Here is a 26,833-nt window from a genome sequence, read left to right on the forward strand (position 1 = left end):
GAACGGAACGGAACAGAACAGAACAGAATAGAATAATGGAATGGAATGGAATGGAATAGAATAGAATAGAATAGAAAATATGGAATGGAATGAAATAGAATAGAATAGAATAGAATAACGGAACAATGGAATGGAATAGAACAGAATAATAGAATGGAATGGAATGGAATAGAATAGAATAGAAAATATGGAATGGAATGGAATGGAATGGAATAGAATTAGAATAATGATAATAGAATGGAATGGAATGGAATGGAATGGAATGGAATGGAATGGAATGGAATGGAATAGAATAGAATAGAATAGAATAGAATAGAATAGAATAGAATAGAATAGAATAGAATAGAATAGAATAGAATAGAATAGAATAGAATAGAATAGAACAGAACAGAACAGAATAGAATAGAATAGAATATGGAATGGGATAGGATAGGATAGGAAATAGAATGGAATGGAATGGAATGGAATGGAATGGAAGGGAAGGGAAGGGAACACAATGAAACTGAACAGAATAGAATAGATTGGAACAGAAAAAGAACAGAATAGAATATGATGGAATGGAATAGAATGGAATACATTGGAACAGAACAGAATGGCAGAGTTGGAAGGGACCTTGGAGGTCTTCTAGTCCAACCTCCTGCTCAGGCAGGAAACCCTATACCATTTCAGACAAATGGTTGTTCAATCTCGTCTTGAAAGTCTCCAGTGATGGAACCCCACAAATTCTGGAGACCAGCCATTCCATTGATTAATTGTTCTCACTGGATCTTTCTTTAATGATCTCTCTTTCAAAGACAGCAAGCTCCACAGAGGACCGCTGGTTTGAAGGAGGGTTCAAAGATTCCGCCTATGTCAAAACTGAACAGCCCTCCCTCAACAGAGGGGGAGGGTTACAACATCATCTATCTCCAGTCTACAACACAGTCCTTTCAGCAGCTCCAAGGAGGCTCCACACCCCTTTGCACCACTCAGGTGACCTTGAGGACACAGGTAAACCTCCAAGTGGCCTCAACGACTCTCTAAAAGAAGGCAAATGACCAGCTGTCTGCAAGGAGTATAAATCCTTCCGTTCCCCTCAGATGACATACCTGGTTCCCTTAATCATTTATCCTACAGTTTAGCCTCCAATCCCTCTATCATCTTGATTGCTCTTTTCTGGTTAAATCTCTAAATGGGTTGATTTAGGAAACATTGAACAATTGCCTCCATTACAGAATTTAACCCATAACCTTCAAATTACAATGAAAGAAATGAACTGGTAAGTTTAAAGACTGATTTTAGTTCATTTTTCCACAATATCCTATCCATCAAGTCCTGCCAAATAATAAATACTATTTGCTCAGCAGCTATCAAAAACTGTCAAAGCTCAGATTCCAAAATTAAATGTGCAGATAAGGCTGAGTAAAACCCCCAACCTTTGAGGAGTGTGTCAGGTAGCCGAATCTGAGTGTCAAAAATATCAATCACTTAGAAGCATTTTGGAAGAAGGAAATTCATTTCCTCAGATCCGGTTAGCAAGTGGACTCCAAGGGTCTCAAGACAACCAGTAAGATAAGTTGACATTACAGCTGCCTCTTGTGAAGCTCCAGAAGGGAGCATGTGAGCAGATATCAAAGACTGACAGGGTGACCAAACCATCCATAAATGACCCACACCCATAACATCACAGCCTGACCTGAAACTGCAAATTCTATTAAATGATCATAAAATCTACAAGACATAATTAATTTTCAGGTATAAAATGGGTCAACAGTCCGTCCCATCAGCAAATGTAATTTAGTGATTGAGTTTATACTTGCACCAATTAGAATTAGAATAACACAGTTGAAAGGGACCTTGTAGGTCATCTAGTCCTACCCCCCACCCAAGCAGGAGACCCTACACCAGGGGTCTTCAAACGTTGCCCTTTTATGACTTGTGGACTTCAACTCCCACAATTCCTCAGCCAGCCATGCTGGCTGAGGAATTCTGGGAGTTGAAGTCCACAGGTCATAAAAGGGCCAAGTTTGAAGACCCCTGCCCTACACCATTTCTGACAGATGGCAGTCCTGTCTCTTCTTGAAAGCCTTCAGTGATGAAGCTCCCACCAGTTCTGAAGGCAACTTCTGTTCCATTGGTTGATTGTTCCCACTGTCAGAAAATTTCTCCTTTTTCCTAGGTTGAATCTCTCCTCGATCAGTTTCCATCCATGAATCCTTGTCTGGCTTGGTTTGTTCTTGGTTTGATCTGCTATGTTGTTGTTGTTATTAGTTATTGTTGTACTCTATGATTATGACTATTATTCTATTATTCTATTATCCTATTATCCTTCTCATCTTTCCTCTTACCTATTTCCCTAGCTTCTTATGACTATAACTTTGTTACGGTATTTGTATCTTATGATTTATGTCAACAGCTTTTATTTAGTATATTATGATTTACATTGATTACTTATTTAGTATCCTGTGACTATCATTGAGTGTTGTATCTTGTGATTTATGATTATTGCATTTTATGTTTGTGTTCATGGCTTATCACCTGTTGCTTGTGTATAGGCTGAGAGCTTCTGCACTGGGGACAAGTCCCTTGTGTGTCCAATCACACTTGGCCAATAAAGAACTCTAGTTCTATTTTGTATTTTCCAGAATAAACTATGAGGAGTCTTGTTTGGCCTGGTATGAATGGGTCCATCTGTTTTGTGTTTAAGGGATTTATTCCAATAATTTCAGCACGGAAATGATGCTCGGAAGAATGAGCGGATTTAGTCTAAGATTATCCAACCGTCTTAGGCTCTGGGTGGCTTTTGGTCAGTCAACAGCGAGCCCAGAGCATCTCACAAGGTTGCTGGGGTGAGGAAGTAAGAGGGGGAAAGAATAAAGGCAGTCCTCGAATTACAGTGGCATTATATTTGTGCAATGCTGGAAAAATGAAGGAATACCATCAGATGACGACATAATTAAAACAATACTAGAATGCGCAGAGATGGACAGATTGACTATGAGACTGAAAGAAAAAGAGGAAACAAGACTATTATCAAACTTGGGATTTATTTTACCATTGCCTGGAAGAACGAAGAAAGGATTAGGAATTAAATATGTATTAGCGTTGTAAACCCAGACAGCACGTTGGTTGAAAAATTATTATTGTATGTATGGAAAAAAAAATGAATAAAAAAACCTTATACAATAGCATTGGAAAAAAATCACGAGCATTTTTTACACTTGGTCATGTGATTTACACTCAGATGCTTGGCAACGGGTTCATAATTATGACGGTTGCAGTATCCCAGAGTCACGTGATCCCCTTTTGTGACCTTGTGACAAACGAAGTCAGTGGGGAAGCCAGGTTACTGGCTTAGTAACAGACCGTGTTACTAATTTAGCAACTGCAGCAATTCACTTAACGACTGTGGCAAGAAAAGTTGTAAACTGGGGCAAAACTCAAAACTAATCTCTCACTTAGCAACCTAAATTCTGGGCTCAATTGAGGTCATACGTCTAGGACCACCTACGTATATTACTTACGTCCAGCACCTTGGCTTCCAAAAATAGGAATGGAATGGAATGGAATGGAATGGAATGGAATGGAATGGAATGGAATGGAATGGAATAGAATAGAATAGAATAGAATAGAATAGAATAGAATAGAATAGAATAGAATAGAATAGAATAGAATAGAATATTAGAATAGAATAGAATAGAATAGAATAATGGAATGGAATGGAATGGAATGGAATAGAATAGAATAGAATCTGGAAGACCTTGGAAGTCTTCTAGTCCAGCCCCCTGCTAAAGCAGGAGACCCTACACCAGACATGTCAAACACAAGGCCCGGGGGCCAGATCCGGCCCGCGAAGTGGCTTCATGCGGCCCTCGAAGCCATCCTGGAAACAGTGAGGGAACGGCCCCCACTGCCTTGGCCCTGGCCCAGAGACCCTCCTTCTGCCAGAGACCCTCAGATCTGTCCCACTCTTGCCCAGGCCCCCATAGGCACCCTTGATGCCAATGATGTAGAGCTGGCCACGCCCACCCAGTAGGCCATATGCACTCTAGCCACGCCCACCCAGTAGGCCGCGCCCACCCAGGCCACACCCACCCGGCCCCGAGGGCAACCGCAATGCTGATGCGGCCCTCAATGAAATTGAGTTTGACACCCCTGCCCTACACCATTTCTGATAAGTGACTGTTTAGCCTCTTCCTAAAACCTCCAGTGATGGAGGGCCCACAATTTCTTCCTTTTTGCCAATCACTAGAACTGAGCTGAACCAATAAAAGTATTTGGGATGTGACTAAGAATTGGCAGAAGAAACTCTTTTTTCCATATAGCTCATAATTAAGCACTGCTGTACCATATAGTTATTAGAACAGAACAGAAGCTGGAAGGGATCTTGGAGGTATTCTAGTCCAGCCCCCTGCTCAAGCAGGAGGACCTAGACCATCTCAGACAGGTGATTGTCCAGTCTCTTCTTAAAAATCTCCAGTGATGGAGCACCCACGATTCCCGAAGGCAAAGCTGTTCTACTGCTTGATTGTCCTCACCGTCAGGAAGTTTCTCCTTAATTCCAGGTTGTTTCTCTCTTTGATCAGTTTCCATCCGTTGTTTCTTGTCCTGCCCTCTGGTGCTTTGTAGGATAACCTGACCCCCTCCTCTCTGTGGCAGCCCCTCAAATATTGGAATACTGCTATCATGTCTCCCCTATTTCTTCTTTTCTTTAGACGAGCCAAACCCAAGTCCCATTAGCTATTCTTCGTATGTTTTTGTTTTTATAAAAGAAAAGCTTGAATCACACTGTTCATTCAGTCATCAAACTGGATTTGTACAACAAACCAAGAAAACAAAGACCATAGTGTGACTTTGTGCAATATGTGAAACCAGTCAATTGCAATTCATCCAGCAAACCATCTTAAAGGAAACGGAAGTTCAGTTTGCTACATTTCCATTAGAGACTAGCTGAGATGGCTACAATGCAAACACAGCTAGCCAGAGCAACACATAATTTCCAGTTACATTGTTAAAAGTTGTAAGACCACTGAGCATGCAACCTGAAACAATCTTCGCCTCCTTAGTCTGTTACTAATTTTGCCCTCCCAAAATCACTATCCCACTATAATCACAACTGTAGGCAAACCTCTTTAAACTTAGCCTGTATCCAGTAAGGGCATCCTTGTTTTATAAAGCAGCTCAAAATATGTAAGATAAAATGGAACCCAAAACATACAGCTACCTTCTTTAGGCCTAAGGTAAAGGTAAAGGATCCCCCGCACGTGCGTACTAGTCGTTTCCGACTCTAGGGGCCGGTGCTCATCTCCGTTTCAAAGCCAAAGAGCCAGCGCTTGTCCGAGGACGTCTCTGTGGTCATGTGGCCGGCATGACTAGACGCCAGAGGCGCACGGAACGCTGTTACCTTCCCACCGTAGTGGTCTCTATTTTTCTACTTGCATTTTTACGTGCTTTCGAACTGCTAGGTTGGCAGAAGCTGGGACGAGTAACAGGCGCTCACTCTGCTACGCGGCCCTCGGGATTTGACCCGCCAAACTACCGACCTTCTGATCGACAAGCTCAGCGTCCTAACCCACTGAGCCACCGCATCCCTTTCTTTAGGCCTAGGCTTTGGCTAATCTGAAAAAAGCAGGATCCAACCTGGTTGGAATCTCAATAAAGAGACCCAAGGTTTAGGGATATTCTGGGAAAAGAAGCACTAAGATAACATTTAAACTCCAGCATCAAGTCCATTTTTGAGATGATTCTAGTGTGGGTCACTATTACAGTTATTACACAAAAAGTCAGCAAAGGCTCCACATCAACTTGAGTGCTGTGACATCTGGCTAGATGACTCATTGTAGGATACTGTGAGAGTCTGTGAGCACCTGGAATTAAGGAGAAGCTTCCTAACAGTGAGGACAATTAACCAGTGGAACAATTTTACCTTCAGAAATCGTGGGCGCTTCATCACTGGAGGCTTTTAAGAAGGGACTGGACAGACCTTTGTCCGAAAGGATATAAGGTCTGGTTGTTAGGCATATAACTAATATGTGAAGTATTCATACTGCTTTATAAATCCTTAATAAGACCACACCTGGAATACTGCATCCAGTCTTGGTCATCACATTATGAAAAAGATGTTGAGACTTTGGAAAAAGGGCAGAGAAGAGCAACAAAGATGATTAAGGGACTGGAGACTAAAACGTATGAAGAACAGCTGCAGGAACTGGGCATGGCTAGTCTAGAGAAAAGAAGGACTAGGGATGACATGATAGCAGTGTTCCAATATTTGAGGGGCTGCCACAAGAAAGAGGGGATCAATTTATTTTCCAAAGCACCAGAGGGCAAGACAAGAAACAAGGGATGGGGAAAAAAAATCAAGGAGAGAAGCAACCGGGAATTAAGGAGAAACTTCCTAACAGTGAAAACAATTAACCAGTGGAAACAGCTTTGCCTCCAGAAGTTGTGGGTGCTTCCTCGGGTGGAGGTTTTTAAGAAGAGATTGGGACAACCATTTGTATGAAATGGTATAGGATCTCCAGCTTGAGCAGGGGCTGGACTAGAAGACCTCCAAGGTCCCTTCCGCTCTATTCTGATTGATTGATTGATTCTGTGAGAAGTACTGCTAAGCTTGTAAGCCGCCCTGAGTCTTCGGAGAAGGGCGGGATATAAATGGAATTAAAATAAATAAATAAATAAATAAATAAATAAATAAATAAATATAAATAAATAAATAAATAAATAAATAAATATAATTAAATAAATAAATAAAAGCAATTTCGGGTACCTGCTGCCATCTGGGAAAGGCAGGCCTTGTGTCCTCTCCCCCCCCCAATGCAAGCTCCCCCCCCCCGGCCTAGGAACTGCACATAATGACCGATTTAGCTCTTAACCACTTTCTTGTCTGAAACAAGAATGGAGAAAGGATTTTTTAAAGCTCTTTGCACTCGATGGCAATTACAGAGCATCAAAGAAAAGGGCACTCAATTTATACCAGGGAAACAAGATTCTGTGGCCTGTTAAATTAAGCTGATGTAATTTTCCTTATTGAAGAATAATCCATTCTTATGTTTTTAACTAATGCACAGGACTGTAGAATAGGTTATTCAAACAAGAAAAAAGTATGTGCAGTTATGTGTGCCTAATAGATAAAATTCAGGTTTTTTTTTAAAACTTTCTAAAAGAAAGCTGTAAGATATTGTTCACCCATAAATAAATTCTCTCCTACTGTAATAGGAGCAGCATTCATCAAAACGTAGCAAATTGAAGATGTGTGAACTTTGCTGATTGGGGAATTCTGGGAGTTGAAATCAAGCGGCGTCTTAAAGTTGCTAAGACTGAGAAACACTATAGTAGATCTTTGTTCTTGGCGCACCATTAGTCACTCTGTAATGAAAACTGAGCTTCTCAAGATAAAATTCTTCACTGCATTCTCCACTTTAATATTAGCAGCCTCTGCATCAGAGGCAGAAAAACGGTTGGATTCTATGCGATGTTTTTGACTCCTCTCTGCCATTTCTCTCAAGCACTCATCTGCCCTCCCACCCAACATTTGTGTTCCTCTGACTTCAAAGCTTTAGCTTGCTCAGATCAGCAAACCGAGACTCTTCTGCACACCTGGCCAGATAACAGGACTGGAAGGTCCGTACACAAACACCTTGTTTAAGCTCCGCATCTCTTGGCTAGAAGAGCTGGTGTTCTGCCTGGGGATTTTTCATCATGCCCTTGAAACCTACACAACAATTGGATAATCCCTTACACGGGGAGGAGAGGCTGATTCTCTCGGTCTCCTTGTCTGGGTTTTAAAGACCGATTAGACATTTCTATTATAATAATATAATCAAGCAACCTTCTGTTGCACTGCATACTGTTTTTTTATATTATGGAGATTAATACATTTCTTTGCTGAAATGATTTTCTGGGTATATATAGCTTATTCCATGCTCTCCTATTCGTGCACAGACATGATATAGGGGGATGCGCAAATAGTTTCCCCCTGCTTCTGCAACCAGGTGAGTGTTTTTTATTAGGGAGGGAGGGAGGGAGGGAGGGAGGAACAGCTGACTTGATTTCTACCATACGCTCCCCATGAGATGCAACATACAATCTTTTGCAGGCCTCTGGTCCTTTCACCAGCTAACAGAGGGGGCAGAATACATATCCACACAATTCTCTGTTCCCAAGAGAACTTTTCGGAGGGGTTTAAGGCAAGCAATTGTCAGCAGCCAGGAAGGATGAATCAAGTGATCCCAGGATTCTAAGCCTTTGGGGCCCAATATTCTCCCTGCTCTCACTTAATTAGTTTCTTTTTCTCACATAGTCCTAAAGATTTCCCATTAATTGACCAGTTAACTCAGCCCTTTAGCTTCCTGAAAGAGGCAAAATCTATCTAAAGTGCTTTCAAGGCACCCTGAGATATTTCTGCTGCAAGCAAATAAGAAGGCGTTTGGTTTCTTTGCTGGACTGAAATCATATTCATGACCATCAACCACACTGGAGAGGGAGGGAGAGAGAGAGAGAGGGAGAGAAAGAGAGGGAGGGAGGAGAGAGAGAGAGAGAGAGAGAGAGAGAGAGAGAGAGAGAGAGAGAGAGAGAGAGAGAGAGAGAGAGAAGCTCCAAGCTAAATTGTCTAATACAGCGTTTCCCAACCTTAGGAACTTGAAGATGCGTGGACTTCAACTCCCAGAATTCTGGGAGTTGAAGTCCACGCATCTTCAAGTTCCTAAGGTTGGGAAACGCTGGTCTAATAGACTCCCTGTCAAAACAGCCTAGGAGAGAGCTAGAGAAGCAGAGATAATATCTGTTAACACAAAATCCCCCAAACCTAATAGAATGTGTGAGTCAGGGAGGGGTGGGAAGCTCATTCAACCAGCCCCCCCCGTGTCCCCCCCCTTAGGAAAGTTCTCTGTCTGGAGGGTTTGTCTGTTATACAGCTTCTTTTCTGCCTGGTTGCCTGAGAGAATTGCCACTAGGTGGTACCCTTGGAATGGTGCTTTCCCTCCCTTTGCCCCCCCCCAAAGGATACCCTCGTCATCCTCCTGCACCAGGGCTCTCTGACCCAAGGATGTGACCACCGAACCCCACTAAATCTCGCTTGGAAGAGAGTTCTCACTTGGAGGGGCTCTCCCCCAAGACCGGCAGAAGCAGGTTACACCCAGAGTGCCATTAAAAAAAAAAAAAGTGGAACGAAAGCAATTCCCAGCCAGCATAATATTTGCTCACCTTCCGTGAAATCTTTCCCCCTGAGCCTCAATCCAGTTTAGCACCTCTGACTAACGCGGATTTGACACGTGAAACGGGAAAAGTAACAGCGTGCCCAGAGGCGGAAAAAAAAAACCACCTGGTTTTGCCCCTTATGCCTCCACTTTTTCCTCCCCAAGCACCCCCCCCATTCCCCACCCCGCTTTTCAGGGCCATCAACCCCAACCAAGCACCCTCCTCTTGCAACCAGTACTTTTGCACTCCAAACGGCTGGAAGACAGTGATTCAGACATGCACACATCAGAAACACTCTTAACCTCCGGAAAAGCCTATCCCCCAGCCCCCCCCCCACCGCTGGAGGTCATCTCCATCCACAGAGCCTTGGTGGAGCAGTGGGCTAATGCCTCCTTAAGTAACACCAGCTGCCTGCAATTAGTGCAGGTTCGAGTCCCACCAGGCTCAAGGTTGACTCAGCCTTCCATCCTTCCGAGGTAGGTAAAATGAGGACCCAGATTGTTGGGGGCAATTAAGCTGACTTTGTAATAATGCTGCTGGGGGGGGGTGAAAGCCCTAATAAGCAGGCATATACATAGAATGAAGGCTATTGCTAAGCACATTGGTTTGTGCTTTAAATTGTAAGCCGCCCTGAGTCTTCGGAGAAGGGCGGGATATAAATGGAATTAAAAAAATTTTAAAAAAAAATCATTGCAAATTAAGAATAAAACGTGCGAGCCAGCAGCTAATCCTTTTAACGGGGGCGCGGGGGGGGGCGGGAATAGTAGCTTGCTCTCTTTCTCTCTCTCTCTCTCTCTCTAACCATAAAGCACTTTCGTTTTTTCCGGTCCCCCGCTGGGAAGTGAGATTGCCCTGTCCTCTGGGAAAAATAAAAAAAAATAAAAAACACCACTGGAAACTTTGGCCAACTCTAGGGACTTGGTCCTGTTCTGCTGGGGGGGAGCAGTCCTGCTGCTGAAGTGGGGGGAGGGGGGTTTCTTCTCCCCCCCCCCTCCGCTGCAAGCTTCTCTTGCGGGGATTCCTCCAGACTGAACAAGCTTTGCAAAAAAACCACACACACACACAAAACCCCATTTCAGGCCAGCCCGCCCCCCCCCACCGCCAGGAGCAGAAGGAACCGCGGAGTCGGGAGGAATCCCCCCCCCCATTAGACCCGAGTTTTCCGCAGCGATCGCCGCTGGAGAGAAGGACCCGGTTTCTCCCCACCCACCCACCCACCCCCAGCCGCCGGTCCGCGGCTCCCCAACAAAAGGCCCCGCTGCAGGGGGGAGGCTCGCCAGGGGGAGGGCAAAAAAGAGAGTTTCCCCCCCCTCCCCGTCGCCCAGATGGCAACATCTGCAGACACCTGCCGGAGCTGCCGAGCCCCCGAGGCGAAGGGAAGCAGCAGCAGCAGCGGATGGTGGTGGTGGTGGTGGTGGGGAGACTTTCAGGGAAGACCCTGCGGACCCCCGAAGAGGGGAGGGGGAAGGAAAGGGGGAGGGGGGGCTCCTGCCTCGAAATCAAGCCCCTGCGGCGCTTCCCGGGCTGGGAGAAGGCAGGAGAGCCGGCCGTCTCCAGCTGGCCTTTGGGGAGGGAGGGGGTTTTGCAGCGTTTCCCAACCTTAGGAACTTGAAGAGGCGTGGACTTCAACTCCCAGAATTCCCCAGCCAGCTATGCTGGCTGGGGAATTCTGGGAGTTGAAGTCCACGCCTCTTCAAGTTCCTAAGGTTGGGAAAGGCTGGTTTAGGGAGAGAAAAGCCGCCCTGCCAGAAACGTCCCGGCCTGGGGGGGGGGCTATCTCCGGGGAACCCCCAAAGCAGGCCCAGAGTCCCCAGCCCCCCTTCTTTCCCTCCTCCCCGAGGCTGCTCTTCCGCAACCCGCAGCGGCTTCCCTGCCTCGAGGCCGTCGTTGCTTCGCCGGAGCCGCTCCGGGACGCTTCAGCCCGTCTTGCCCGGCCCGGGTGCGGCGTCGTCCGGAGGTCTCCCCTTCTCCTCCCGCTTAGGGTCCTCGGCGCGCCGGCAAACTTGCCAGGCGGAACTTTGGGGCGCCCCCTCGGCCCCTCTTTGCCTACCGTACCTCCGGCGATGGCCCTCTTCATCTTAGGCGCTCGGGCAAGGCACGTCTCGCGGGGCAGCAATCCTTCCCCAACGGGGCGCGGCGGCGGCGGCGGCTGGCAAGCGCAGCGGAGGCGCCTCATGCAAACTTCCCAGCCGGCGCGCCCAAGCGGCGGCTGCCGGCGTCTCCGCGGAGGGCCGCCGGGCTCCTCGGGCGAGCCAGCATCCAGGCGCCGGGAGCGGGAGCGGCGGCTCCTGCTTTCCCGGCGGCGGGCTGGGATGGGGTGGTGGCGGGACAGCTAATCCCGGGCCGCCTCCCGCGCGGCTCCCAGCCCCGGCCGACGCCTGCCGACCCCCGCCCTGCCCTGCCCTGCCGCCGCGTCCGGAAGGCGGGGCGTCGAGTCCCTTGCCGGAGCCGAGGTGCGCCGCGCCGAGCCCGAGCGAGCCAGCCAGCCCGAAAGGTGTAGGACGCTGGCTGGGATCACGTGGTCGGAGGGAGACGGCTCGGCCTAGATCGGATTTACTGGCGGAGGGGGCCAAAGAGAGAGAGAGAGAGAGAGGCTGCGGAGGGAGGGAGGAGGGGCCGCAGCCGCCTCACGCTCAGCCGGGGGAGCGCCCTGAGGAGCGGCGGACGGGCAGCCGCTGCGGACGGGCTCGGCCTCGCCCGGGGCGGAGCTGGCGCGCTTGGAGCCCGCGGCAGGTTAGCCGCGCGGGCAGGAGCGCACCCCGCTGAGGCGCCAGAGCCGCGGCTGAAGGGGCTGCCTGGAAGGAGAGCGGCGGGGAGCCAGGCGGCCTCCTGAGGGATGAGGGGAAGGGCAAGAGGTCGCTCGAAAGGGCGACGCCCTCCCGGCAGGAACGCGGGCGACGGGCTGCTTGCCCTCTCCGGACGGCTCCGCGCCGGTTGCCGGAGGGACGGCGCCGCCTCAAGGCCGCCGAAGAAAGCGCGGGCTGGCCCCGGCCGAGCGCTGCAGTTTTGTGCCCGGCCGCCCTCTGAGGCGAGAGCCGCCTCTGGGGCCGCACGACCTGAGGGCGCTTTTTGGCCCCGTGGCGCGCGTCGAGCCCGGCGCTGAATCCGGAGCGGATTTTCCGCGGCTGCCCGTCGGCCCCGCCCCAAGCTCTCCCCTGAGGGGCGGCCGGGCCGAGGATGGCGGCGTGCCGCCTACGGGCGCTTCCTTCGGAGCGGCCGCTTCCCAGCTTAGCCTGGGCGCTGCGGCACTTGGCGCTGCCCGGTTCCCGGCGCCTTGTCTCCGGCGCCCCTCCGGCGACTCTGGACTCGGCGGGGAAGGAGGCCCGACCGATAGAACGGGACAGGCTGAAACCCGCAATTAGGGGGCCTGGCCGTCCTGAGAGAGCCGCGAACGGAGTTGGGCCAGCTCGGACAGAGCTGGTCAAAAACAATTTAGGGGAGACCTGGCTAAGAAACAGCAAGTGCGAGGGGGACTTTGGAGTCCTAATGGACGGTCACTTGACTATGAGCCCGCAGTGTGCAGCAGCCGCCACCAAAAAAAGCTAATACGCTCCTGGGTTGTATAAAAGAGGCATAGAACCAGTGCTTTTTTTGTATAAGAAAAAGGTGCTGGAACTCACACATGTCATACAACCCGCCTTGCCTATCCTACAAGGTTCCATCCAAAAAAGGTGCCGGAACTCCGTTCTGAGTGTTCTATGAGAAAAAAAGCCCTGCATAGAACCAAGATCAAGTGAAGTATAGGTGATGGTTCCCCTGCACATGCGTGCTAGTCGTTTCCGACTCTAGGGGCCGGTGCTCATCTCCGTTTCAAAGCCGAAGAGCCAGCGCTTGTCCAAGGACGTCTCCGTGGTCATGTGGCCGGCATGACTAGACACCAAAGGCGCACAGAACGCTGCTACCTTCCCACCGTGGTGGTCCCTATTTTTCTACTTGCATTTGTACGTGCTTTCGAACTGCTAGGTTGGCAGAAGCTGGGACGAGTAACGGGCGCTCACTCTGCTACGCGGCACTTGGGATTCGACCTGCCAAACTGCCGACCTTCTGATTGACAAGCTCAGCATCCTAACCCACTGAGCCACCGCGTCCCTATTATTAGTACCATTTTACAAAACCCTAGTAAGACCACACCTGGAATACTGCAGCCAATTTTGGTCACCATATCACAAAAAAGATGTTGAGAGTTTGGAAAAAAAATCAGAGAAGAGAAACTAAGATGATCAAAGGCCTGGAGACTAAAACATAGGAAGAACAGTTGCAGGAATTGGGAGAGAAAAGAAGGACTGGGGGGGACATGATAGATGTGTTCTAGTATTTCAGGGGTTGCCGCAAAGAAGAGGGAGTCAAGCTATTCTCCAAAGCACCTGAAGGCAGGACAAGAAATAATGGATGGAAACTCATCAAGGAGAGAAGCAACCTGGAACTAAGGAGAAACTTCCTTACAGGGAGGACAATTAACCAGTGAAACAGCTTGCCTCCAGAAATCGTTGGCGCTCCATCACTGGAGGTTTTTAAGAAGAGACTGGACAGCCACTTGTCTGAAATGGTATAGGGCAGGGGTGTCAAACTGCCAGGCTGCGGCCGGACATGTCACGAGGAAACCGCACCCACCCCATTGCTGGCAATGGAAAAAAAAGCTCCGTCGTGTGACGTCATGAGTTTGACATGTCTAGTATAGGGTCTCCTGCTTGAGCAGGTCTAGAAGACCTCCAAGGTCCCTTCCAGCTCTATTCTGATTGATAGATCTCCGCAGAGCTGTGAGTGAACATAGCCATTCCAGGCATGAAGGCCCCGGATGTGACCTGTGGGGCCGGTTCTGGGATTTCTTTTGGCCCATAGAAGAAGCTCTTCTTCCATACATGAGGAGGCTCAGTTGGACCCCTCTGTCGTTTGGACCCCTGGGACTGTGGAGGGGTGGTGGTGCTTGTGGCCTGCTGTCAATCTTTTCCTTTCCAGCTTCTGAAGCAAGAGCAAATTGTGCCTGATTCACTTCACTTCTCAAGGCTCTCCTGCTGACACAGATGGACTCTGGTGCTCTTTACCTTGCTTGTTTCCAACATTGGGTTGGGTTGAAAAGTACAAAAATAAAGATGCACGAAAGCCAAAGAAAAGGCAAAGACACATCAAGTTGAGCTCAGCTTGTTACTTTTTCACTCTATTGAATCCTTTCGATATACTCTAAATTAGACATATCCATGGAGTTTTACTGCCAACGTATAAATGCCGCTTGCCCGCTGGAATTATTTTTTAACTTTCCTGGTGATTCTTCAGCTGTTGGTCTTCTGTCCAAGGGATAGCCCTGCTGAGCTTCAGGCTCAAACTAATGTTTCCAGATGGCATTAGGGTAACAGGCTTTGAACCATTTAAAATAGCAATTCTTTACAATTTTGCCCACTTTTAAGCTTAAGGCTTAGGACAAATGGCTTTTTTTGCCTCCTGTCGCCTTGCAGATCAACTCTTCTCACAGCAGTTGAGGAGTAAAACAAGAACCCCTTGTCTCCAAGAATTTGAAGATGTCACCACTAAGGATGGAGGGTTGTGGATTTAGTTGTCAGGGCATACATTTCTGCTGAAGCAACGGATTCACGTCTCATGAGGGTTTTTCATGAGTACAGTGAATGTGATAGTCTAGGATTGTCGTGTTTCCCATTCCACAACTCGGTAGGATAAACATAATCAAAGGTGTTTCTACAATCAATGAACACACACGGACTTCCTCTGTGTACTTTCCAGTTTTGCCAATTATCTAGCATGTGGCATCAATAATGTCTCATATTCCTCAGGATTATTTACTGACAACTTGAGCATCTGACATCTTTCCCATGCAGGGCTTTTATCTGTTGAATGATCCTAAACATTATTTTGAAATTAAGAATGTTGTACACTAGTTTGTACACTCTATTTTAAAGTCTCCTTTTTAATATTGGGAAGTAGATTGACCTTTTCCAATCTGTTGGTCACTGTCATTCTCCATAGCTTGGTTAGAACGTTTAATGTGTATCTTAAAAGGTTAAATGACAACGGGACCATAGTTTATGAAAATGGAGAGGTTTTGTTACTCATCCAAGTTGTTGTTGTTAGCTGCGAAGTTGTGTCCGACCCATCGCGACCCTATGGACAACGTTCCTCCAGGCCTTCCTGTCCTCTACCATCTTCTGGAGTCCATTTAAGCTCACACCTACTGCTTCAGTGACTCCATCCAGCCACCTCATTCTCCGTCGTCCCCTTCTTCTCTTGCCCTCCACCTTTCCCAGCGTTAGGCTCTTCTCCAGTGAGTCCTTCCTTCTCATTAGGTGGCCAAAGTATCTGAGTTTCAGCTTCAGTCAAAATGAAGATTTGGGCAGGCAGAGATTTTACTGTAGTTTGCTATGTTTCTACGGGTATTCCATCAGTTAACAGAATAAGAGTTGGACGTCATCTAGTCCAACTCCCTACTCAAGCAGGAGATCCTGACATATACAATCCTATTCCAGACAAATGGCCATCCAGTCTCTTAAAAAACCTCCAGTTCTGGAAACCTACAACTTCTGGAGGGAAGCCCTTCCACTGATTCCTCTAGCCTTCCATGTGGGTGATGACAGAGTGCTAATCTAACTTCAGATACTACTAGAGGTTTTCACTGTTTGGGAGGTATCTTGGATAACTGAGGGGCTGCCACTAGGCAGAGGGGGCCAGGTTGTTCACCAAAGCACCAGATGGAAGGACAAGAAACAATGGTTGGAAACTGATCAAGGAGAGAAGCAACCTGGAATTAAGGAGAAACTTCCTGACAGGACAATCAAGCAGTTGAAGAGCTTGCCTCCAGAAATCATGGGTGCCCCATCACTGGAGATCTTTAAGAAGAGACTGGACATTCACCTGTCTGAGATGGTATAGGTTCTCCTGCTTGAGCAGGGGGCTGGACTAGAAGACCTCCAAGGTCCCTTCCAGCTCCTATTCCATTCCATTCTGTTCTGTTCTGTTCTACAATCTGTCTATTCTATTCTATTCTATTCTATTCTATTCTATTCTATTCTATTCTATTCTATTCTATTCTATTCTATTCTATTCTATTCTATTCTATTCTATTCTATTCTATTCCATTCCATTCCATTCCATTCCATTCCATTCCATTCCATTCCATTCTATTCTATTCTATTTATTCTATTCTATTCTATTCTGCAGCATTTCACTGTTCTCCTCCCATCTTAGTTTGATCTTTCTTGATTATATGTGTCCATGGGGTCCTTTAACATATGAGGTTGGAATCTCCCGAGTTCAGATACTTTTTTGAAAGACTTGCCTAGCTCTATCTTTATTGCAAGGCCGGTTCCATCATGCAGAGGCCACACAGGCCCACCCCAGCTCCAACAAAAAGTCGTGACACGTCATATGACGCAGCAAGTTTAACACCCGTGCTTTAACAGAATCTAGCAAATCTGGAAATACTCTCCTTCACTTTTATAGCCCAAGAAACTAGGAGGGCTGGCTCCCTCCCGAGATGTGTGCCATCCCTCCATCCCTCCCATGAGTTCAGATCCCTCTTATCTAACCATTGCCTGGTTTGTTTGCAGCTTTTCCTCCTGTTTCCTGCGGTCATTTCCTCCTATCATTACACTTGGCTTTGGCAATTTCCATGGTTCTCCTATTTCCGTGGTTCTGATATCCAGAACAAACTCGCTTTTTTTCTGTTCTTCATTTTTTGGCGGTCCCCTTTCACATTCACCCTTAATGACTTGTTAAAGTTCATTCTGCAGTTCGTATTGATCTCTTTATCAATGAGGTTCTGGATTTCAAAATGATTCCAGACGTCATCCTCGAAAATGGTTGGAATACGCTTAAGATGATGCCGTGGAAACTGGCTAGCTTTCTTCTTAGTTTAACTTGGAACCTGCACATGACCAGTTCATGACCAGTTCTATAGTTGGCACCTGGCCATCTCTTTGATGCTAGCATTGCGCTTCTCCACTTTCTTTTTAGCAATCATTTAGTCAGTTTGATTTCTGTGTATTCACTTGGTGTTGTCGTATGTATAGAGGCACAGTTTTACTAGCTACCAAGAAATCACTGAAGTGGCAGAAATGAGTAATTCAGTCTCCTGCTACATTTCGGCTACATCCCTAAGCCATACGATCCAATTACATTTTCCTCATTATTTCCAACATTGGCATTCCAGTCTCCAATCTCAAGCAGCACGTCATGCTTACACGTTTTGTCAATTTCCAATTATCATATGCCTCTGCTTCTTCTGCAGCAATAGGATCTTCCTATTAAAGGGCCATCCACAAAGTCTAATTTAGTCATTGATTCCATTGCGGCCACGTACTGTTCTTCCTAGCCATAAAAGCTATGCCATTCCTTCTTTGTTGTTCATGTCTTGCATGCTCATACATTTCTGACTGGAATTGTCCAACTCCAGTCAGATTCTGGGTGTGCTGACTCCCAGGATGTCAGCGTGTAGTGAGTCCATTTCATCTGTCATTGTGTAGAGTTTCCCTGTGTTGGTGCTACTGATGTTCCATAGTCCCACTGTACTTCTCTTTTGCAGTTAGGTTCTTCTTTTCCTGCATGGCAACATCAGCAACCAGACATCCCAAAGAGCTTAGTCTAGCCATGGAATAAACACTACAAGATCTTCAACTCTTCCTGAGTACCGTGTCAAGTGCTATCCAACCTGAGGGGCCCATTGTCCAGCTCTATATTGTGAATTACTGTATATCCTTTCTGTGTGGTTTTTCTGGGTGAAAAGCATGATTTATCATTGCTGTGCTGCCCTGCCCCCCCCAATGCACATACAGCAAGAATCTACAGGTGTTTATTCAAACCCCTCAAACAGGTCCTCAGGAAGCACCCCCATTGTGCAAGTCCAGATTCCAAGCTCAGCACGGCAAGAGTCACTGGGTAACTGAGTCCAACGGGCACACACAAAGTCCAGGGAAGCAATCGAACGCATCAAAATACACGGCAGGAGGACATAAGGCACAGAACGTTGCTCCATCAACACTCAAGTCCTCATGGTGTGATTAAGTAGGAGACACCAGTGCATGAGAGGTGAGGTTGCCTCCTTGCGAATAGTCTAGCTGACTGGTGTTGTGCCTGTCTCCTCTCTGCTCTACGTGTCCTTCGATCAGGAGGAAGTGTGGACTCCACCTCCTCCTCCTCATTGCTAATGGACGGAAGCTGCTCCCAGTCCTGGCTTGGACCTCCTGGCCAGCTTGCTTAGCTGTGGCTCTTCTTGCTCAGCCTCAGCCTGTTGCTCATCTGATGGGCCCAGCTGAGGCTTCTCCATCAGGCTGGCACCCTCTGAGTCCCGATCCTGATCAACCCTTGACTCTGTGCTTTCCTCTGCTAACTCAAACTCACCCTCTCCTGTGAACTTGCATCCAGAGAGGGGTCTTGGGCGGATCCATGACAATTGCTTCCTTCCATGCCACCTTTGCCATTGTCACTAAAGTGATCATCTGCCTCTGGCATCTTGCTTCCTCACTGCTCCCCAAGAGAGGCAGTTTGGGGGATTCTGCTGCGGCAGCGGGCTCTTGGCATACACTTCCCACAGATGTTCTTGACTAGACCCTTGAGGCAAGCAGATCAAAACCTGGAAGGGACGGGAGTATGCTTTATAGCATTGCTCAAATCCAATTTGATTTGTTCAATAAACTAATTATAAACTTTAGTAAGATACTCAGTATGGACTGGATCAGTACAAAATGGCCTCTTCTCTTTTCCCACCTAGCTCATAGGATGCATGAACAAGCGATTCTGGCTGAGAATATCTTCTTTGCTAAAGGAACTAAGCTAATATTTGTTTGGGCATCAGTTATAATGGGAATACAGCTACACACGGATGTTGTGCGAATGTACTAGCGAGACAGAGATATATAATGCTTAGAGTGTTGGACTAAGATTAGGAAAAGTCCTCAAACATGAAGACTCACTGAGAGATTTAGGATGGCTGCTATCAGTCCCCTCAACCTACCCACAGGATGGATGTAGGAATAGCATTGAAGGGATGTAAGCCAACAGTTGCTACCTTGACGTTCTGGAAGAAAAGTGGGGGAAAATATTACAGTATTAATTAATATGGATATGCATTGCGTCTCAAATCCAGCCACATAAAAGGAAAGGGGGGGGAGTCAATATTCATTATTTGTTAATAAGCTCATACAAATTGTCTTACTGCAGTGCTTTCCATAACTAAGTGAGACTTTTATTTATATTTTCTCTGCTTGCCTTGACAATAGAAAAGGGACAGGCTGCCCCTTTTTATCCTACTGTTCCAATACATAATCAAAAGGCATTGCCTTTCAACAAACTGCCAAATTACCATTCTTTTTTCTATCTATATTTTTAAGTGTGGTCATATACGCTCACACAATCCTGGAAACCACTCATCACTGACAAGAACAATCTTTTTTCTCATTTAAAGCATAGCTTTGAAAGTTCCGGTCAATAAATGAACAATCATGTCTAAATCTTCAAACAGAACCATATGTTGACATAGCAAAATAAAATAGATCGAGAGGCGGTTCATAACTTGGATTGCTTCAGATTGAATTTGCAATAGAAAGAGAGTATCTCGGGTTTTCGGAATGTGACCAAAATCTTCCCAATCACCAATTCTGCCTGGGGAATGTTAACAGAATTTTATAAACAGATAATTTTACAAAGGTTGTCCCTAGAATCCACACAAGGTTTTTGAGGGCTACATTTTCCTACCTAGTTTGAAACTGCCAATTATTATTACGTCTACTACCAATTATGCTAGTTTCTATTTCCAATTCAATCTAGGTCACCAATTATATATTTGGCTCATTTATTAGAGCTCAATATGTCAAGCTGTGTACAATTACTAAAAGAGAGACATTTTCATGTTAATCAACTAACTGTGCAAGGAAGGAGAAGGGCGGGATATAAATGGAATTAAAATAAATAAATAAATAAACTGCAATACAGATGTTACTATTACCCCAATGTTTCCTACTTGGGCTATAACCCCCTTCCGCTCCCTTATTATTCAGATGCAAAGTTTTGGGGAGACTTCAAATGCAAAATTTTGGGGAGAACGGTGAGGAGTCATAATGTTAATGTGAATGATAAATTGGAGGCATCGTGGGAAAGAAAGATTTTCCCCATAGCAACCAATCATGGAGAAAGGCTGCGAAAATGACTTATTAAATAAAGAAAACAGGCTGGGAAGAAATTATTTAAGAAAAGGCATGACTTGTTTTGGCTGGTGCCATACAGAAAAAAATATCAAGCCTTCCCCCCCCGCCCATCTGCTCTTATTCTCCTGCTTGGGGAGGTGGTTGGACTAGATAACCTACAAGGACCCTTCCAACTCTGTTATACTATTCTGTTCTGTTCTGTTCTAATTACAAAGCTGAATTCAGCACAACCTTAAACTGCCATATGACCCAGGCTTTGGACTTAGGAGGAAAGTTCCGGAATGGTACCTTCTGCGCCCTAAAAAAATCACTGCAAGCCGGATGACTTTTGCAGCAGAACGAATTCATTGGTGGTTTGGAAGGAAGCCAATTTCTTGGATCTCTGGAAGACACCTTGCTTTGGTGGAATAATTTATATGCTCATATCTCCCTAATTCTTAATTATACTGTGATGCACACTTCCCCTTCAACTCAGAGGTTTGATTGAAGGGTTGCTTTTCCATTGTATCAACATTATGACATCAAGCGAGAGGAATGCCTGTGCAGGGGGGAGACTGGGGGAGACAGCAGCAGAAGAAGAACTTAATCTTCTGCCTCTCCTGCCATTGAAGCGGTTGGGCCCCCATGCTCTCCTGCCCCTGTGCCCTTGTGCTACAAGGACACCTCAAAACACAGTGTGGACCTCGGCATGCCTCTTGATTTGCCTCAGACCGGATCTGCGACAATTCACCATGGCCAACTCACCACAGTCAACTCACCATGGGACAAGTCGATATTACACTAATATCGAAGAAATAGTGGACTAGAATCATGAAAGAAAAGATGCCAAAGGAGGGAGAAAATGAAATGCGAATGACAAAAATTAAAATATTTTAAAAATTATTTTAAATAATTAAATCGAATTGTTGAGTTGTCCTGCGGCAAGTTGGCCATATTGAGTTGTCTCGTGGTGAGTTGGCCATGTTGAGTTGTCCCATGGTGAGTTGGCCATGTTGAGTTCTTCCGTGATGAGTTGGCCATGTTGAATTCTTCTGTGGTGAGTTGGCCATGTCGAGTTGTCCGTTGGTGAGTTGGCCATGTTGAGTTGTCCCGTGGTGAGTTGGCCATGCTGAGTTGTCCTGTGGTGAGTTGGCCATGTTGAGTTCTCCCGTGATGAGTTGGCCATGTTGAGTTCTTCTGTGGTGAGTTGGCCATGTTGAGTTGTCCCTTGGTGAGTTGGCCATGTTGAGTTGTCCCGTGGTGAGTTGGCCAGGTTGAATTCTTCTGTGGTGAGTTGCCCATGTTGAGTTGTCCCTTGGTGAGTTGGCCATGTTGAGTTGTCCCAGAGCGAGTTGGCCATGTTGAGTTCTCCTGTGGTGAGTTGGCCATGTTGAGTTGTCCCAGAGTGAGTTGGCCACAGCAAATTGACCGTAGTGAGTTGGCTGCAGCGAGTTGTCCCATTCTGCCTCAGACCTGAAGCAAAGATCAAGGCTTGGTTTAGAATAATAGAGTTAGAAGGGACCTTGGAGGTCTTCTAATCCAACCCCTTGCTCAAGCAGGAGAACCTATATCATTTGAGACAAATGGCTATCCAGTTTCTTCTTAAAAGTCTCCAGTAATGGAGCACCCACAACTTATGAAGGCAAACTTTTCCACTGGTTGATTGTTCTGTCAGGAATTAGTTCTGGGTTGGAGAAACTGGGTATGCTTAATCAGGAGAAAATGCTGGAGAGATATGCTGACAGTCTTCAAAAGTGACTGCTGTTGCAGCCGGCTAAAGAGCTGGCCTACATGTTACCAAAATCCTTCTTGGGCCCAAGGTACGCACAGGGCCCTCTCCCTCTATGCAATTATTAGTACCACTTTATAAAATCCTAGTAACACCACACCTGGAATACTGCACCCAATTTTGGTCACCATACTAGAAAAAATATTTTGAGACCTTGGAAAAAAGTTCAGAGAAAAACAACTAAGATGATTAAAGGCCTGGAGACTAAAACATACAAAGAACGGCTGCAGGATTTGGGTTTGGTTAGTCTAAAGAAAAGAAAAACTAGGGGTGACATGATAGCAGTGTTCCAGTATTTGAGGGGCTGCCACAAAGAAGAGGGGTTCATGATATTCTCCAAAGCACCAGAGGGCAGGAAAAAGAAACAATGGTTGGAAACTGACCAAAGAGAGAAGCAACCTGGAATTAAGGAGAATCTTCCTAACAGTAAGAACAATTAACCAGTGGAACAGCTTGTCTCCAGAAATGGTGGCTGCTCCATCACTGGAAGTTTTTAAGAGGATCACCTGTCTGAGATGGTATAGGTTCTCCTGCTTGAGTAGGGGGGCTGGACTAGAAGACCTCCAAGGTCGCTTCCAGCTCTATTCTATTCTAAGGCAAAGCTGGGTGCAAAAAGACCTTGAATGAATGAATGACATGCCCCCCCACTCCCCACCTGAACTCTGCCTACCTGCAAATTATATCATCAACCTTCTCACCCCTGTCAAGTTGATCTTAAAACAGAATCACTGTGCTGGGGGTCGAACACAGACTCCTTCAGCTATCCGAAGAACAAATGGATTCCAAAGCCTATGGGGTAGGGGGTGGGGGCCAGAAGAGGCTTTGGTTGGCAATTTGAATTGCTTGGCTTATACAAAGAGGTGGGGAGGGGGAAGGAAGTGAATCAAAGTGCATCCGGTTTTCCTGACTCACCTCTCCAGGACCAGCATGGCACGTGTTGACTTTTACAGAGATGTGAAGCTGCTGACATACAGAAACATTGCCCTGATTTTGTAAGGAAGCCTCAATGGTTTTGTAGGGAAGCCTCAGCAGTTTTGTAAGGAAGCCTCAACGGTTTTGTAAGGAAGCCTCAACGGTTTTGTAAGGAAGCCTCAGCAGTTTTGTAAGGAAGCCTTAATGGTTTTGTAAGGAAGCCTCAGCGGTTTTGTAAGGAAGCCTTAACGGTTTTGTAAGGAAGCCTTAAAAGTTTTGTAAGGAAGAGAGGCATTACAGGTAGACCTTGACTTACAACAGTTCATTTAGCAACAGCTCGAAGTTAAAACAGCACCAAACAAAGTGACTTTTGACTGTTTTTCATTCTTATGACCACTGCAGCATCCCCATGGTCACCTGATCAAAATTCAAGCACTTAGCAGCTGACACATATTTGTGATGGTCACAGCGTCCTGGGGTCACCTGATCCCCTCTTGCGACCTTCTGATGAGCAATGGGGAAGCCAGATTCACTTAACAACCGGGTTACTAATTTAACAGCTGCAGGGATTCACTTAAGAACTGTAGCAAGAAAGTTAGTAAAATGGGGCAAAACTCATTTAACAAATGAGTTAACTTAGCAACAGAAATTTTGGGCTCCATTGTGGTCGTAAGTCAGGGACTACCTATAGTTAGATCTGCCTTTCCACTCGGGCACCTTCAAGGTCTGTTCACTTTTGGTAGCTAAAGGGATCCCCAAACTTTGGCTACTGGTTACTAACACTTACTTGATTTATACTGCCGAGTCTGTGCTACTCGTGCCTTCAAAAATCCAAGTGGCCAAGTTCTGACCAGGCTTTTCCAGAAGTAACCAAATGAAGAACACAGAAAACCAGTAATTCCAAGGTCAACCTTCCCTAGCAGGATTTAAGCAAGAAGTGAGGCCAATAGTCACAGGCTGGTTTGTACGTTGGGCAACGTACAAACCACCAGCCAGCCAATCGCTTGCTGCTGAGGAGAAAAGATTGGCAATCTGAGATGTTATTTAGACCTCAGTGGCTGCTTTGAGACTAAAAAATTCTGGAAAGGAATTAAATGCAGAGAATTTTGGACAAATTCCTCCTCAGGAGAGATGTAGCTGGCAGCAAGTAGCCTCAGAAAGCAACCCAAAGATTATTTAAAGACAACAGGAATTTCTGCCAAAATGTGAGCAAAAGAATATTAAAAAGTTGAAATAAAAATGTGGCTTCACGTCAAGAAATTCTTGTAGATCCTCTCCAGGAGTGCTTTTTAAGGATCTTATCAAACTATGGCAAGGCCAATATTTGCCAGGCAGTACCCTCTACACAGTTTTACTTTGTAATGGAGGAAACTTTGGTCTTGCAACTGTACCACTGAATTTCAGTTTGTAAGCTTCACAAAAGACGTTCATGGCTAAAACTGTGACCAAAGCAATTAGCATATTGCATTGTGATTTAGAACACATGTTTTAAGCATATCATGTTATTCAAGCTCACAAAATCATAGTTTATCTGATAAGACCAGTGGTGGGATTCAAATACTTGAACAATTGATTTTCTGTTTTCTGCCTCTTCCAGAATTCCATTCTCGGCTTGGGCCTCCGAGGCCCATAACAGGCTTCCGGAAATGGCATCTACACACTTCTGGCAGGCTGCTCTGGGCCTGGGAGGCCTCCTCCAGACCTGCAAGGCCCAGAACAGACTTCTGGAAACAGTATCTATGCACTTCCAGCAGGCCATTCTGGCCCTGGGAGGCATCCTCCGGGCCTCCCAGGCCCAGAATGGACTTCCAGAAGCAGTATCCATGCACTTCCAGAGGGCCATTCTGGGCCTTGCAAAAAAGGGTTAGGGCTTCAGTGGGCACCAGCCAGTGGTGGGATTCTGCCGGTTTGCCATACTCAACAAAAAATTAGCTGTTTTTTGTTCATAAGCATGATGAAGTATGGCATGGTGGTGCCCAACTTTATGATTTGATGCTAGCCCTTTGAAGTAGGCCAAGCCAGGAAATACTACACAAGCAGTACGTGGATACCTATTTATTCATTAGGCTGTAAAAGGAGAAGCTTGAAAGTCTGGTAACATTTCCCTCTCTTATAACAAAGAGAATCGTTGTGTGTGTGTGTGTCACATTATGTTCCTTTCCATACCCTCTTCCTTACTTTGTTAACTCATGTTGTAAACCTTCTTCACGGTCAGCCTTGTGGCTCTTTGCTGCAGTCATGATTGGTCATTCTCTATCTCAGGACCACTTCTAAGAAGACGAGTGGGGAGAAGAGCAATGCTTGGTGCCAGGTCTGCCATCTTCGGCTTGGTGCCTTGCTGGCATCCTGCCATCAAAGGCTAGGAGGAGAGCTGGTGGGGAGGGAACAAATGGGGAATTGACCTGCATGTGTACATGATGGGAAATTGGGAGGGGGAAATGACAGTTTGAGGAAGAGCAGGGATGTTTGGAACTGGTTTGTGCAGGCACCCAAGGACAGGCACCCTGAGAAACAATGTGGATTACCCCAAACATCTCAGTGTTCTTGAAACACCTCTTACTGGCTGAAGACAGACCGGTCATGGGGGAGGGCTGGGATGTGGGGAAAATTTCCGTCTCTTTGGAGCGCAGGAAATTTAATTCTCACCTAACTTTACTGCAACCAACATATTTCAGTAAAAGAACTTGTCACTTCAACCAAATAGAGTTGAGGGTCTTTCTTTCCTAGGAGACCAGACTGGGGCAGGTCTGACACTTGGCCTACCCTGAGCCCAACTTGGTTCCTTGAGAGTATTCATTTCCATGGAAGGGCTGCTGGAAGTGAATATTGCAGATGTGATCCCACCAAGATGCTCGAACAGCCACACCAGTGAAGGCCTTCTGGAAGAGCCAGATTGTGGTCCCTCCACTATTACCCAGAACATCTGGGAGCTAGATAGCGAAAGAGGCCAGATCGTTTATAGGACAGGATGACACTTACAAAAAACAGGCCCAGATTCAGAAGGGGCTGATTTTAGGTGTTTCTTTCCAGACCAGAGGAGTGTCTTTTGAATTGCCTGCCTGCCTGCCCTCCTCCTCCTCTCCAGAAACCCCATTCCCTTCTAGCACTGATAATGTAAGTCAGTTGGGTCATGAAACCTCTGCAAGAAAACCATAAAGTTCAGGGAACACCAAGGACGACCTCCTCCTCCTCCTCCTCCTCCTCCTCCTCCTCCTCCTCCTCCCTCAATGCTTTAACTTTACTGACTCCGTTCTTTTCCTCTTTTTCCTCTCCATATAGCCCAAGACCCAACTCTACTTCAATGGCTGGTTCCTGGAAGAATGAAGACTCTGTGGTAAAAATCCCTTTATTGCTGGCCCTCTAAAAAGTGTCTAGTGCACTGATGGCATGAGACAAATGAATAATAAAAATAGATAATATTCTAATCTGGAGTCTTCAGAGAAGTGCTAAGTAGATGGGATACTATCCAGATATTAGCGGCAAAGCTTTTTTAACCGGGAACGAATGTGAGAAATCCAAAATGTGTTTCCAGATGGTCTGTTTGCAGAGGGAATAAAGCTGGGAAGAAAAAAAAATAACACTCTACATTATGATTCACCCCCTGTAAAGTACCAGGAAAACAGCAACATTTTCTCCTTGTGGTTCTTCAAGGTAATCCTTACAAGGAGCAGATAGTTTTTATTGCGCAAGGCTATTCTTTGGGCTTTCTGGGAAGGTCCCAAACCAGGTTCCTGGGTGATCAGCTTCAAAGGGGTCTTTCCCTCAGGAGAGCCACGTCAGTAAAACTGTTTTCTGCATATGCTCAGATCACTAGGCAGGCAAGCTCAGTCGA

The 26,833-nt window shown here is 46.3% G+C and overlaps 1 protein-coding gene across 1 annotated transcript in view; it reads right to left on the reverse strand.

The window, feature by feature from the left end:
• RTN4R (reticulon 4 receptor) overlaps nucleotides 1–11,353 on the reverse strand; it is a gene marked incomplete at both ends in the record, with an annotated part of 126,596 nt that extends 115,243 nt beyond the window's left edge. The window contains one exon of the mRNA XM_083373385.1: nucleotides 11,233–11,353. Within this exon, the coding sequence (XP_083229511.1) occupies nucleotides 11,233–11,353 (121 nt within the window). The remainder of the gene's footprint in view (nucleotides 1–11,232) is intronic.
• Nucleotides 11,354–26,833: the final 15,480 nt, after the last annotated feature.

The sequence above is a fragment of the Vipera ursinii genome (genome assembly GCF_947247035.1).
Source record: "Vipera ursinii genome assembly, chromosome: 14".
In the NCBI taxonomy this organism is placed as follows: domain Eukaryota; kingdom Metazoa; phylum Chordata; class Lepidosauria; order Squamata; family Viperidae; genus Vipera; species Vipera ursinii.